Source organism: Manacus vitellinus, unplaced genomic scaffold (assembly GCF_001715985.3).
Source record: "Manacus vitellinus isolate BGI_N305 unplaced genomic scaffold, ASM171598v3 scaffold_16_pilon, whole genome shotgun sequence".
Classification (NCBI taxonomy): domain Eukaryota; kingdom Metazoa; phylum Chordata; class Aves; order Passeriformes; family Pipridae; genus Manacus; species Manacus vitellinus.
In genome coordinates this window covers 10,047,214-10,061,919 of record NW_021939189.1, presented here as the reverse complement: position 1 = coordinate 10,061,919, position 14,706 = coordinate 10,047,214, and the positions used below count along the sequence as shown (strand labels likewise).

Below are 14,706 nucleotides of genomic sequence, written 5' to 3'. Positions count from 1 at the left end.
TTTTCTTATTATTCTCCTGCATTCTCAAATTACTACTTTAGTATAATCTGGGGAAGGGTACACGAAGACATTCTATTACTACACAGTACATACTGCAAGACACTGAGTACTATATACATACAGCAATGGCAGCAAAGTATTGTGTGCAATCTGTAAAACTAGTTGCACACAAGTAATCCTTAGGTTTATACTAATTTTTTTTAGTGCTAGAATATCCGATGATAAAATAACATCATTACAAGTCTTGTATTCTCATTTTCACATTATACATTTTTTATAGGCACATATGTATATGCAGTGGCTATTTCCATAACCAGTTCTATATTCCAAAACAGCCCTTCTGAATTAAGAGAGATTCTGGAAAGATCTGTTTGTTGCTGAAGTTGACTTAGTGTTTCTTCAGTGCAGCTGCAGATGCTCTCTGCAGTGCTAATGTCCATTAATTCTCAATGGCTCATCCAAAAAAGTCAAGGTGATGGCAATATAAATCCAGCTTTGCTGATGTACTTCAAAAAAATATAGTAGCAATCCATGTCCATAGGGTCATTCCAAGGTCATTTTGGAAAGAAGTGCAAGATGGGACTACAACAGCAGCTTTATGGTCTTTTTAGGACAGACTGGGGAAAACGTACGCAAGTTGTTCATAACAAGTAAGGATTTTCCAGTTCAAAAAATGAATTTTACTACAAGAGAAACGAAGGGGTGAAAAGACAAAGCAATTAATCACATGATACTGTTTAAAACAAATAAAACAAACTTTTCAATATACAGAGTACTTTCTCCACTTGACATTTTGTTAAGAGGAAAAGCTAAATTATGTTCTGCCAATAATGATGCAGAAAAAAAAATAGTTTTTCTGGTACCCCTCAAACAAGATAGATTTGTTTTCACACAGTGATGTAATTTCAGAGAATTTTTTAACTGCCAGTAGTGAGCTGAAGTCCACTGAGACACTGACACATTCCAGATCATCATGTGAAACTAAGTATAAAATATTATTTCTGGTATCTGTCCATCTTCTATTGATGTACCGTTGTTGTTACCTGGTGAACTATAAAAGACAAAGCATGTTTTGCTAGCAGTAGGAGATTCATGGATCACTTTCTTCAAACCTTTTGTTCCATAGTGGGAATCAGGACCCTGAAAAATATCACAGGAGATTAGCAACTGAGTGGAAGTAGGCAAGACCCATAAATTGCTAAGATTCAAACACTGCTGAGTTAGGTTATTTTAGTAGTATAAAATTTCTGTACCCACATCATATAAATTATATACAAAATCACAGACAACAGAAGCAAGTGCTTGTATGTCTAACTAGCAAAAAAACATTTCTCTGATAGCAGACTTAAACTAGTTGATTTTATCCAACTAGCAATGAATACTTTCTAGTATTTCTCCTTATCACACAGGTTGTCTATATTCTCACTTAGTTCCCTGCCTCAGCTTCTTTTAATGTGCAGTATTTTTCCCAACCCATTCAATTTTGATTTCTATAACAGAGAATTATATTTAGAAGAATATTAAAAAAATCTTGAGAAATACATTTGTCCACAATATCAAGGAGAGACTTTCCCAGAACAAGTAATTCTTGTCTATTGTTTCAGCACTAATATCTAAAAAGTGCTGAAAAAAAATCTTTCTGTTTCCTTGACTCCAGCTAGAGCAGTCAAGAATCAAACTTCAATCAGTGAATCAAACTTCAATTTTGATAGACAGCTGCCAGATTAAATATTTTAGATAGTGCTTTTTCCCCACACAGAACCAGTAACTTGCATTAGGACTCATCCTAACACCTACATCACACCACAAAGTGAGAAGGCACAAAGGATCCACTTACTAAGTCCATGCTGTGGCACAGAAGAGATATAGCAGTCTTACAAGTTACTGTGGAGTTTAACTACGTCCTTCTTTAGCCCTAAACCAAAAATCAAGATCTAGAAGACACTTTCCCATCAGAAGACTGATAAAAGAACAACTCTTGCATTGAAGTAACACTGTCTTCTCTACTGTTAGACATTCTTACTTTTAACGTTGCACAAGCTGTGTAGCAAACCGTGGGCAGAATCTCGATGGGCTCTTTGAACATAACTCTGAAGGTACTGGCTGTTCCATCACAGCTAAACCCAGTATCATTCTGTCCTAGTGTCTGATTCTTCTCATAATCAATTATCTGTGCAAAAACATGAAAACAGTATTCTTGGGGTTACAAGCATGAGAAAGATTCTCATTGTATGCATATGAGAAGATGACAAGCAAACACTTGCCTACTCCACCCAGTGTAATTGCTGATCTTTACACACCTACACAGCCCGTGAGGGAAGCACATTCTCTGGCTGTGGCTGATATAGAAAAGTTTTTACAGATAATGTAAGCAGTCAATGATACATTCATAAAAGAAAAAAAGAACTTGTCCTGCTATGCTTTATACAATTTATTTCTAATCTAGGTTCAGAATAAAAACTACACTCAGACTACACAATATTTATTGTGCCTTCGAGTTTAGTGGCGAATAGGAATGACCAGCTACGATGTAGTAATCACAGATACTTCACTTCTTATTTTGGATTGCCAGACTGATCCATGCTGCCCAACACCTCTTGCAGGAGTTGGATATCAGAGCTTCAGAGTAGAACACTTCTCATGATTACTGCACTAAGATGAATACTATCAGTCTTAGTATTTTATTTTTAAATTGCCATATAATTTTTAGTATTACTTGAGATGAAGCTTTATTCTAGGCAAAATATGCTCTATTTTTTTTCCCAGTCACAATCAATAGAAATATTAACAATTATAATGCTGAAGTCCTAAGCCCTTTTCATATAAAAGATTTATTTGCAATATACATTATCACTCATTTAAGACAAGTTTTAAACGTTTAACTCTCTAAAGCTTTGCTAGTACTGATGCAGCTTCAAGAAGAAAGGTAGAGGTACAGAACTTAAATACATGTCTGAAAAGATTGGGACAAGGAAGTTAATTGCAGGATAAAGAGAACCCATATAAGGTGGATGGTCTTAATCTGAACCATAAGGGTATATCTAGCCTTTCAGTTTGGATCAGAGGATCTTTTTCAAGTGAATCTTCTGATCATTCCCACTAAATATACATTGGTTTGCCTTGAAAAAAACCTAAATTCTTTTCAGATTAAATAAATCCAGCAAACACCCTGAGGGAACACACTAAATGCTTGTATCTGCTAACAGGAATTCAGCAGAGAGACTAAAAATGAAGAGATAACATGAAGTAAAAATCCCCAAATATACACAGTATAGCTGATAGATTCTCAGGACCAACTCTTTTGTTCTAAAGATCCAACCCAGTGGCACTGTACTACTCATTTACATGGATGTAGAGTTTAAGAAAACCAAACTGATGGTACTTCAAGAAATTTGCAAGTGAGCTTTTAAATTTAGGAATGTGGAAAAGCCAAATTCCTTCAAAACCTCATTCCAGAAACACTCTGTTTGAAACATCATAACAGGAAAGGCACAACACTTTTTTTTTCTTAAGAGACAGACACAAAATCCATATCCTTAAGTACAAAATAGTCAGATAATAATAATCATCAAATAGGAAACAGAAGATAAACTGTCATTTAAAAAGAATGCTCAGAAATTACCTGAAACAGCAGTTCCAGAACATGCTAGAAATCTACAAAATCAGGTAGGGACAACAGAATTTCTGCCTCTAAATGAAGTCACAGACTATTTCTTTCATGTACCTAATTTCCCATGCACCGAATAAATCAATGTGATGTGACAGTACCAGCTTATGAAATATACACCACAGGGTAAAATGGTGCCAGTCATGGAATGTTAATACCTCGTTAGAAAGCTTAGAACCAAAACTAAAAAGAAAACCAAGAAAAAGAATTCAAAAGGACTGAAATTCCACATTTAAAAAGGAAAATACAGTGCTGTATCAATACTACCAGAAGACAATCCTGACCACGATGTGCTAAAAGAGGTCAAACAGGCTACAAGAGAAGGAAATATGATTTTAGTGGTGCCTTCAATTACCCACTCAGAGCAGGCAAGGTTCACCCCAGGACAAAGCAGGGGTGACATTTTTAGATGCTATCACTGGCCTTTCCCTGAGCTTGCTAACCAATTGCTCAGTAGGAAGAAACACAACCCTTGATTTGGTACTGAGCGATGAGCAGGATCAGATTCAAAATTTCATAATGGAAACACTATGTAACAGTGTCCATAATATTCTTAGTCAACACTCCCATGTGAACAACAAAAGCAAATCCTCCACAGCTGTGCTAAATTTCAAAAAGACAAAAATGAGGAAGCCTGTTCAAAAGAAACTAAAAAGTAGCAATTAGGAAAATCAAATCATTATAAGAAGCATGCAGACTACTGAAGGACATCACATGCCCAAATACAGTATCAGTACATACATCTCCTATTAGGAAAGGCTTGAGAAAATGGGGAAAAAGCTGGGTGTTGGAAAACACCTGTACTGAAAATGATTAAAGGACAGGAGAATACAGCAGAAAGGGAAGAAGAGTTTCCTACTGTTCTTATTGTTGCCTAATCATCCACTTATGCCCACTGTTGAGGACAAAACACAGCTTAGATTCCTGGCCTATCAATTGCTCCCATCCAAATACAGACCAAACCTTTAGGAAGTGTAGTTCCTGCACAAGCCTATTTGAACATTATATACTGTACCTGTATATTAACTTGATAGTCTGTGGGTCCATGAATAGATCCATATAATCCAAATCCCACTATGGAAATTCTTCTGTTAACTGTGAACCTTGTAAGACACAAGCCAAGAAAGGAATTTAAACAGCTCTGGTGGATGTGTAACCTTACTCCCAGTCAAGCAGGAAAAACACTCTCACTGAAGAGCAGTGAAATAAACTGACAATGGCATTGCAATTTTTGATAACACTTTTTATATAGATTTCAATGCTAAGAAAAATGCTTTGTCAGCTTTATAGGTTAAAGCTTTGCTAATCCCCTGAGATATTCAGCATCACTAAACAAAACATAATAAGATTCATTTCAATATCTCTAAAATAAAAACAGATCAAGACTTGGTATTTCAGAAAGGAATATGCAGACAACACCCAATCATTCTAGAATGCACCCAATCCTCCCAAACCTCATTCTTTGCCCTTTGTATTTCATGTATGCAACAGCCTGTTATTTAAAAAAGAGAAAAAGATCAAACATGCAACAGAACCTGCATGTTTGCCACTGTATCTTATGCCAAAAAGTCAAAGTTGAGTGATTTGTTCCCTTTCTACCCCCACTTCTCTGTCTCTCCTTCAAATAATCTCAGAAGTCATACCTAATCCGATCACTTGTTCCACTGTAGCCCCAGCGACTCTCCACTTGCTGGAACCTGTTAATGCTGCATTCTTTTCCTCTAAGGCAACATCTTGGTCGGTCAATATAATCTACTTTAGGTTTAGGATTTACAGTAAAATGAAGAAAGAGATTTACTACTTCCCGATCTGACAAGATTCCAGATTGAGCAGGGCCTGTGGAAAAAAGAAAAAAAATTCTAAGATGATTTGAAGGATTACTCCAACTGTGGTATTTAAACCACACATATTCACAAACTGAAGACAACAACAGTATTTTCCAATGGCCAGAGTGTAATCTGCAGAATGTTTTGCTTTCATTTGTGCATCACAACCCTTATTAGTATAATATTAATAACAGAATCAAGTGTTAAGCACCTAAACACAGGTAAACAGCACAGAGATATGGTCTAACAGCAAGATAAAGAACTCCAAAACTCACCTGCTGCAAACTCTTCAATAGTCATTAATGGAAAACGGATCAAGGAAAGAGCTCTTCCAAGGACTTTTTGTTTGTTCCCGAATGTTGGAGGCAATTGTTGTCTTTGACATTCCGCTTCTGCCCAGCGAACAACAGCTCCAAAGAGCCGACTTTCTCGAATACTAAGGGTGTCCCTTTCTAGAACTGCACATAACGTGTCTAAAGAATAACAAGTTAGCAGATTTAGATCAGTTTTCATTCAAATCAATGTGTAGCTATAAAGTGCTACACATTATGTAGCCTTAAAATACTAAGTACACATTAAGAACATTCACAATAAGACAAAGATAACTATCTTTGTCTTATTATCATACATTATATGTATATATATTATACATCATTTATCTTATGGAAAAAGAAATCTCTCAATGATGCATAGACTTCAAACTAAAAATTAATTTACCTGCTATGAAGACAGTATATGATCTATCTTCTTGATTCCTAGAGAGTGTAATCTATACCTCTACATAACCTATGTAGTGACAACCAATATTCTGAAGAATTTCCATTGCTAGGGCAAGATCAAAACTGGAAGTGACCAAGTAGTGAATGCATACTACTCAAAAATCAAGTTATTCACGATGACACTGTCATATTCTCATCTGCATAGCCATCTGCCCATCTGGATCAACCCTGGACACAAGAAGCAGTGCACACAAAACCAGTTGAAAGATATATGAAAGTGATCTTAAGCATTGCTGTATTTGCCATCCACAATGCTTGAATGTGAACACAGGATCTGAGGCAAGGTACTCTCACGTGTTTTACAGAAGCAACTTCTCGTGAGTGTATTACTCATTCTGGCCTTTTATGAATAACATGTATGCACAAGTTATCGTGGAACACAAGTCCAAAAAAACCAGTGTTTTCATATCTGTCTTTGGGAATGTTTGTCTGCCTTAATTTAAGCAGGGCATGTTTGCAGTCATACAAAATATCATATTAGAAAGTCAAAACAGATTGAGAATTATCAAGAGTAGAGATGAACACTCACAGTTTAGGCACAAATTTTACTGAACGTGAGTTAACAATGATTTTAAAATTTCTTTAAACAGCTGGAACACCTTCCTTCAGTCTGAATTTTTCCCACAATGTAGCTGAGTTGGAGTAAAATCTTAAGACACATATAGTAGCAATGAAATTAAGTAAGCAAATTTAACAACTGCTAGTTTTTCATAGGATATTAAACATAGAAATCAGCAGTTTATGTACTTATTTTTTAAAGCAGATTTCATTGATTGTACCTAATCTGTACAACTCTGAATAGAGAAATAAATGCAGGTGTGGATCCCTCGGGGATGAGGCACAACACTCAGCAAGTGAAAGCTTTGTCTGTAATGAAAAGTGTGGTGTTACCACCGTGGGAGCCTTGAGACACCAACACTAATCAAATGGATATCCAGTGCAGTGTAACCCTGCTCAGGAGTGAAGCTCAAAGGAAAGCACTGCAGGGGTGGATAGCCAAGAAGGGAAGAAGTGCCTGGGACTCAGATGGGGGAGGGAACTGGGGTGCTGTAATTTCACACTTACCTATATCGATGTCAGTAAAGCCTTCTGCACTTATGGCATCCATAGTACTTTTGTCTATTGTGTCAAGACACAGACTAGCAAGCTGAGGTTCATCAAACAAACGAGCCTAAAATGGTAAAGAAATACAATTTAAGCATAAAGTTGACAAAGTACTCATCTTAAAAATCAGGCATTTTTACTCTAGTACAGACCTAAATTAAAATAGCTGGATCTGTCTAAGTACTCTTTGTGTTCATACCTTAAGGAGGACTTAAATTTTCTAGGGAGTACATACTTCAGGAGAATTAGTCATTTCCCTTCACAAACTGATTTTCCTAGCAAATCAAAACTAAGCTTAAATGTACCTACTTGAGTAAGCAGCATAAAGGCATTGTCTGCTCGGAGATGCTTTGTTAGGAAATCCACACAGTGTGCTTCCAGCGCTGGGACCGCATACTTCTTAGCAGTGTATAAAGTAGTCATGACTGTTTCTGGACCAATTTGAACTTCATCCGAATAAAGAAACCTACAGATCAATACACAAATACAGATCATAAAAATGTATCTTGAGAGGGGTTGTCAAAGATAAGTCTCTTTGCATTTACAAAACAGGCCAAAGATTTGCACTGTGAACACGCAACAGTTTTTACAAATGAAAAAGGTAAGTTAAAGGGTGGAAGGAAGAATATTACATTAACCTAATGGCATACATTTGTTTTAAATATGTATTACTCCCTGAGGCTGATCCGGCTGTACTAGTTATACATAGCTATCCAACTGTAAACAACAGCTGAGCTGCAGAATTACTTAACACACGAATGCAGCTCTCTCGATTCATCAGGAGGAGCTGTATTTCCAAATATCAATGCACAACCCTCTATGGCTGTATTGCTGAACCTAATTTACTGACAGTGCACACTGGCTTCCCTCTGTGAGGGGAACAGTGTCAAGGGCTTATACTGTGAGAACATCCTATATTGAAGTTACTGCTCTGTCACGTTCAGAGGAGAGCAGAGCAGATGACCTTGACTCTTCTATTCCTGCCACAGCAAAACTCTCTGGCTTGTCTCCACTGCTTGAGGCTAGAGGATTGGTTATGACTTTAGCATAAGCTGTCAACCAAAAGATAGAAGTCTCCACCAATATCAGGAAAAAAATGCTGTTTCCTGAGCAGTTGTTACTTGAGACTAGACAAGATAAGATTTATTTTTAGGTTCTGTATGGAAAATATGACTTTTTAAAAATAACTTTTCCTACAGGTGACATTTAAAGATAATTTTAGCAGTATTTCATCAGCTTTTCAGATAACAATCAAGAATAGCCTGTGATTTACAAAAATACATTTGTCCCCAACACATAGATGATTAAACATAATAAAGTAGAGCACATTAGCAAATGCAGGAATTCCAGAACAAAGACCAAGCCTATCTTTAGTATTTCTTAGTATTTGTTGTTCAGAACCTCTCAGAAAGGCAGAGACAGAAGGTGTGTTTAGAAGGGCTTTTAAATGTAACAATAAGCAGTTTGTATTCAACAGAAACTTGTGAAAGTAAGACTCGTTAAACTTGCTTGCAACATGGAGAGATCTAGATAATTGAAACCTGGAATTAAAGTTTAAACTGAAGTTCTTCACTGTTTATATTTCTTATATTCCAAGAAAACTAATTCTTGGTAGTTGCTAACACACCAGTAAATACGGTATTCAGCATTAAATTTTCTGCCACATACAGGTACACATCTAGCATTACAATACTCCAATCTACTTAAACAGCCAGTTTGCACATCACTTTGGAGATGTGAATGATGCTCTAGATTAACTTTTTAAACTGGATTTAAATCAAACAGTTTTTAGGAAAAATGAATTTAATTAAATGCTAACTTTTTTTTAAGCAAAAGTTTCATACAGTTCCTTTAGAACTGAATTATGAAAACTATGAACTATTTATTACGTGTTGGTGAAAATGATGGGCTGACTTGCTAGGCTTAACTGCTGACAAATTTACTTCTATGAAACTGAGATCTCATAGGTACAGTTTTGCATACCAAATTGACAAGTTGTGCATTAATGCACTAGAACAGTGTATTTAGATTTTGGATTTAAGATTCTAAAAAATCAGTTTAAAATGCCCTAAGCTTCCTTGTATGACTTTATAGGAGCTTGGAGTCCAAAGCACATACGAGTTGAATATTAACCGGCCATAAAAACAAACAAACAAACAAAAACCAACCAAACAAAACAACAAACCAATATTGCCATGCAACCTACAGTATAACTTTTATCTAATTAAAAAAAATATCCCAATTTGGTTTGGGAACATGATTTTGATTTTATTTCTTAAGTGAGTCCAATCTGAAGCCAATAAAGTGACACATCAGAGGAGCTCTTCTGTCTTGTGTTTCACTTTCTGCTATAGCTTGCAAAGAATCAGGGTGCAGTTCTAGGTGTGTCTTCCCTCTCAAAATCCCCCTGCTCATGTGTGCCAAGAGCTCTGTCTCTGTGCTAACTCTCCCATTTGTGGCACGCCTGGACTAGCACACCTTTGTGTTTATATCAGTGTTCCTCCTCCACTTGACTCGGTGGGACCCAAGTTCACTTATCCTTCCCCCTTCTCTCCTCTCCTTCCCTTCCAGAGACTCACAGAAACAACCTGCTCTTTAGATACTAATCTTATTGTCATCCAGCATGGAGGGACGGGGAGGTGGGGGTTTGTATGTGCAGAGTGAAAGAATGTTTTTAGTGACAAGTAACCAGAACAAACAATTTCTCCGAGTGACAACCCAATCATTCCCTTCACAGCCTCTCATACATTTTATGCTACTTTTCTTTACTCTCAGGTTAGCACTTCCTTCTCCCCTAGTCTAAACATCCTCCCAACAGCTGAAATGTTTTCACCATTATAAAAGCACACAGGAATCTTTTTTTCCAGTTAGTCATGATTATCTCTCTATTTACTGATTGCCAAAGTCCTCTACAAAGACGTTTAGAAGACAGAGTGCTAATTTGTGCCATGTCATCACTTTCCTTTATACTGTGATCAAAGGACAAGTTAACTTACTGTAAAATGTGAATGAAATTTAAAAATAATCTTACTAAAAACAACAAAATGAAATCCTAAAGCAGAATCCTACTGAGACAACTCTAATTTTCTTGATCATTGCTATTCAATTTGTAGTTAGAAACATTAAAAAAAAGCGCTGTTTCATTGGAAAACAGATTCAAACTTCATGGCTTTGATACTATTTCAGCTCCTAAGGATTCAGCTGTCAAACTACTGAAGTTTTTCCATCAAAAAAATATTTTCCTTTCATTTACAAGTAGCATTTGTCAGTAGATCTTTATGAAACACATCAGCTACAGACAAGACCTAACAAATTACATGAGTAAATAAAATAGAAATGAGCTGTGGAACATTAAATAATTAGTAAATTATCCCTAAGAAGTTTTGACTTATTTAAATGCTTCCTTTACCTGCTGTTCATTTGCTATGTGTATTCAAAGATCCTGACTTAATTTCTAGCCTCAAATTGGTCTTTGCAAACATTAAAGAAATGTCCTATAAAAGGTAACCATCATTGACAAATTTACTAATGATAGATACGACAGGCCAACAGTACAAGGTATCAATCTTGCCTCTTTCAGTCAACACCAGGGAAAAAAAATTCAGGTTGTCTTATAGTTGGTACACTTCAGAAACAGTGTTTAGGAGCATGGAAAAAGTCCAGTCCTCGTGTGTATTGAAGTTCTCCTTAGGTATGTTTTTAACAGGGTATTGCAATGGGTATTTATGTTGATATAAGCTCAAAAACTATACATAACTTGGAAGAACTTCCTAAAGAGCTGTCACAGACACCAAACCTGAGATGTTTCAACAGTTTATCAGTCTGGTGATATTTAGACAAGATACAAGCATAATCAGTTTACTGACGTAAATCCCCTGGCCATCACACACTAGCAGCTCTACCAACACAAGATGGCTTTTGTTTGCTTCTAACAACATCTCTTCATTCACTTCTACAGTTTTTTAAATACCATCCTTCTTATCTTTACTTAGAAATCTCCTGTTTCTGTGTTTCTATTTATATCCAGATAAACTACTCTCATTATATTTGCTTATCACTGCCCAGCGTTTTTTTCTACATATATACAAAGGCTATGTGTGCTTTTCATGACACTTTGTGTCATTTACTTTTAACCTTTGGAACCAACTCGCTTGAAAGACACTTCCCACTACCTCTCACTCCTCTGCACAAACTCTCCACCTCGTCACCCTGCTAAAAATCCACAAAATACAGTTCATTTGCTAATGGCAAGAGAGACACTGCTGCTGCAAGGGGGTTTGTTGGGTTTTATTTAAATCAGTTGCTTCAACTCCCATGCCCACAATTACCAAAAGGACTAGGTGACTCTTCTTCTCACTTTTCTTATCTGCTAGGCCTCAAAACAAAACGAAAGTTGCCAAGACTTTAGAGTTTTTCCCATTACAGAAAGTTTTGAGACACTACATATTTATTTCCAGGCAATAACATTACTTGTTTCCCAGATGCTTATTACAGAGAATTGTTTAATACATTTTGTAGAGGTTTTGCCTAGAAGAGTGGTTTCTTTGATAAAAACCTTCAGGTTAAGCAGTTCAGTCATACTACCATGCCACAGCCTAAGGTACAAAGAAACTATCAGTAATTCTATGAACACCATAAATTTTATTTACCACTACACTGATTGAAAAGAAATGGTAGATAAACTCATCAGCTTTGTGAGCATGACAAGTAGCAAATCCTACTCTGCCCAAATTAGAAATCACTAACTCATTTTACATAACTTTTTGCTATCACTGCACTCACAGTCTCACACTTGGGTGGTTTGTGGCTAAAAATCAGCTAGTTACTGCCTTCTGCTGTATGTTCCCCCTCCACCGAGGAGTAACTGAAATAAGTATGATCACAATGGGTGCTACTATGGTAAAAAGATATAACAATGTATTACCATCACAGACAAAGAAAAGTGAACAATAAGATGAGAAAGATTTCAAATAAGTATCAAATGAAATTAAAAGCTTGTTACCGCAGCCTCTGTCCCTTATTAGCTATTATTAGAAGATGGATGGATGGTTGCAACATCAAGGGGACCCACTAATTCCCATCATTTTACTTTAAAAACCAAAACGCGGAACCCAAAAGCCCAGCCAGACACCCAGCAAACGTTTCCCTAAATGGACAGCCAGCTGCCATAGAATTAGGGCACTTCTCTTGGGAAAAGGAGAAAGAGCAAGAAGGAACCAAAACACGTTGGTTTCGGTGGGGCGGTGTGACCTTGCGTGCCAGCCCACAAGGTGGTTCCGCGCCTTCCCAGCATCTCCCTCCACGGACGGGCACCGGGAAAAGGACGGGAACAGGATCCGGGAGAGGCCGCGGAGCGAGGAAATGACACCAGCGGCCGAGCGGGGCCGCCGGGGTGCCCTCGGTGCCCGCTCCGCCCCCGCTGACCTGAGCAGCGCCAGGAAGGGCGCGGGCTCCACGTCGGCAGCTCGATCTCGGCCGAGGTGGTGGCCATAGCGTCCGTTGAACATCGCGTCGACAAACGGCGCTCCCGGCCCGCCAGCACGACAACCGGTGGGCGGGGATGCGCTGCTGGCCGGGCCCGGGGGGCGGCCGCCGCCGGCCGCCGCCGCCGCCGCGGGCGCTTGCCTTGCCCACCGACGAAGTGCACGTCGGCTAGCAGCTCGTTGGAGAAAGAGAAAGCGAAGAAGCTCACGCAGCGAGCCCTTGGTGGCCTGCCCAGTTTGTAGAGCGGCCCCGCTGCAGCACGCGCCCGGCCTCGCCGGCGGCGGCAACAGCGGCGGTGGGTGGGAGGGGGCGTCTCCCGCGGCGCCCCGGGCCGCCACCCCGCGGCGCCATCCAGCCGCCCTCGGGGGCCCGCGCCGGGCGCGGGCCGGGCCGCTCCGTCCCGCGCCCGCCAACGCGTCAACGCCGCCCCGCCCCGCGCACGCGGCCGCGCCCGCGCAGGCCCCGCTGGGCCGCCGGCCCGGGGGGAGCAGGCGGTGTCCCGGGGGTGTGTTAGCCGGGATGGGTCACCCGGGATGTGTTAGCCGGGATGGGTCACCCGGGATGGGTCACCCGGGGTGTGTCACGGACAGGGCCGTGTCACCCGACGGGTCCGTCAGGGCGGCCGGTGCCGCGCGAATGCGCGTCCGGAGCGGCGGGGAGGGGACAGCGCGCAGAGCGCTGCGGCGGCCGCGGGGGTTCTATCAACCTTTTACCTGGGGGAGCGGGCACATGTTGCGGCGACTGCACGTGAAATGCAAATCCATTTTGTATAATGCCCTTTTCCTTGCGGTAACAGAGTTGGCCTGTTGTAACTACTTCTGAAGCAATGCTGAAACAGCGGTTGGCACATACGTGTTACAGTCCTTACACAAGTACAGTGTGCCTCGACATTCAGTGTTTTAAACTTCTGAAGAGAAAAACCGAAGCAGAAGAGGCATCAGGGGTCCAGTGTGGGCTTGTGCCTCACGCAGCAGTCACCCCGTGTCTCGTCCTTGGAACAGGCGATGTAGTGTGGTTAATTCGCTTGAATTAACGAGCGAAATGGGATTGGGTTTAGTGTGCTATCGTGGTGGCTTTTAGGAAAGAAAGGGGAAAGGAATAAAAAGTGTTGGAGCTTTCCCAGTCCTGTCAAACCGCTGGCAGTCGAGCACCGAGGCGGACCCTTTTGCCATCTGCTGGGGCTGTGCTGTAAGGACAGCGGCGATTTCCATCGCGGGGCTGAGGGCTGTTTGTCATAGCTCCTGAGTTGTCAGCATTTATGGAAGCGTGTGGCTAAAAGAGGAATAGAACATGTCACCGCTCTGCATTCAGGTTTATAATTAGGACAAAACTGAGACCAAGCAAATGCGGTCTGTTTCGCAGAACAAGTTTTAGAGAACCTTAAGCGAGGTGGAAGCAATTCCAGCAGGGTAAACTATAGTGGGAAAGGGCACAAGAAGATACAGTGTACCAACCAGAAAGCAGCAACTAGCTTTCCACAGAGGCTATATTTAAAAATAAAATCATGCTGCTGACTGAGAAGAATGAAGGTGTTGTCTTTGCGCTTTTCTTGTCCCAAGGTGGGCAAAGAAGGGAAAGCAGGAGAGCCCCACATTGCCTTGATAGCTTAGGGACAGAGATGTGAAACAGTGATGTGACACCATGGACGCAAATGGATAATTTTCTGGGGGCATTTTTTGCAGTCATGGGGTGATCTGGATAATAATGAGAATTTCTGTGATTGCTGTCTTTTTGCTTTTACCTTTCTGTGCTTGCTCACAAGTTAATCTGTCAGCTGAGAGCCAACAGTCATGACTGCTCCACCTAGATTGAACCCCATTTGCAAAAAGTCAACCTATTGCCAGTA

The 14,706-nt window shown here is 39.9% G+C and overlaps 1 protein-coding gene across 1 annotated transcript; it reads right to left on the bottom strand.

Annotated features, from left to right (window-relative positions):
• Positions 1–179: 179 nt before the first annotated feature.
• BTBD1 (BTB domain containing 1) lies at positions 180–12,928 on the bottom strand. Its single transcript, XM_018069701.2, has 8 exons — positions 12,801–12,928; positions 7,686–7,842; positions 7,338–7,443; positions 5,769–5,966; positions 5,311–5,503; positions 4,683–4,770; positions 2,024–2,170; positions 180–1,140 (listed from the first exon to the last, which is right to left on the bottom strand). The coding sequence occupies exons 1-8, from the start codon at positions 12,881–12,883 to the stop codon at positions 982–984; spliced, it is 1,131 nt and encodes a 376-aa protein (XP_017925190.2). The 5' UTR covers positions 12,884–12,928; the 3' UTR covers positions 180–981.
• Positions 12,929–14,706: the final 1,778 nt, after the last annotated feature.

Excerpts from the sequence above, each read along its gene's own strand:
- BTBD1 (XM_018069701.2), bottom strand. The coding sequence starts at position 12,883 with ATGTTCAACGGACGCTATGGCCACCACCTCGGCCGAGATCGAGCTGCC. Across the intron at positions 5,967-7,337 it reads CTTTACTGACATCGATATAG|ACACGTTATGTGCAGTTCTA; the intron begins GTAAGTGTGAAA and ends GTTATTCTTTAG. Across the intron at positions 1,141-2,023 it reads CAGCTTGTGCAACGTTAAAA|GGTCCTGATTCCCACTATGG; the intron begins GTAAGAATGTCT and ends GATATTTTTCAG.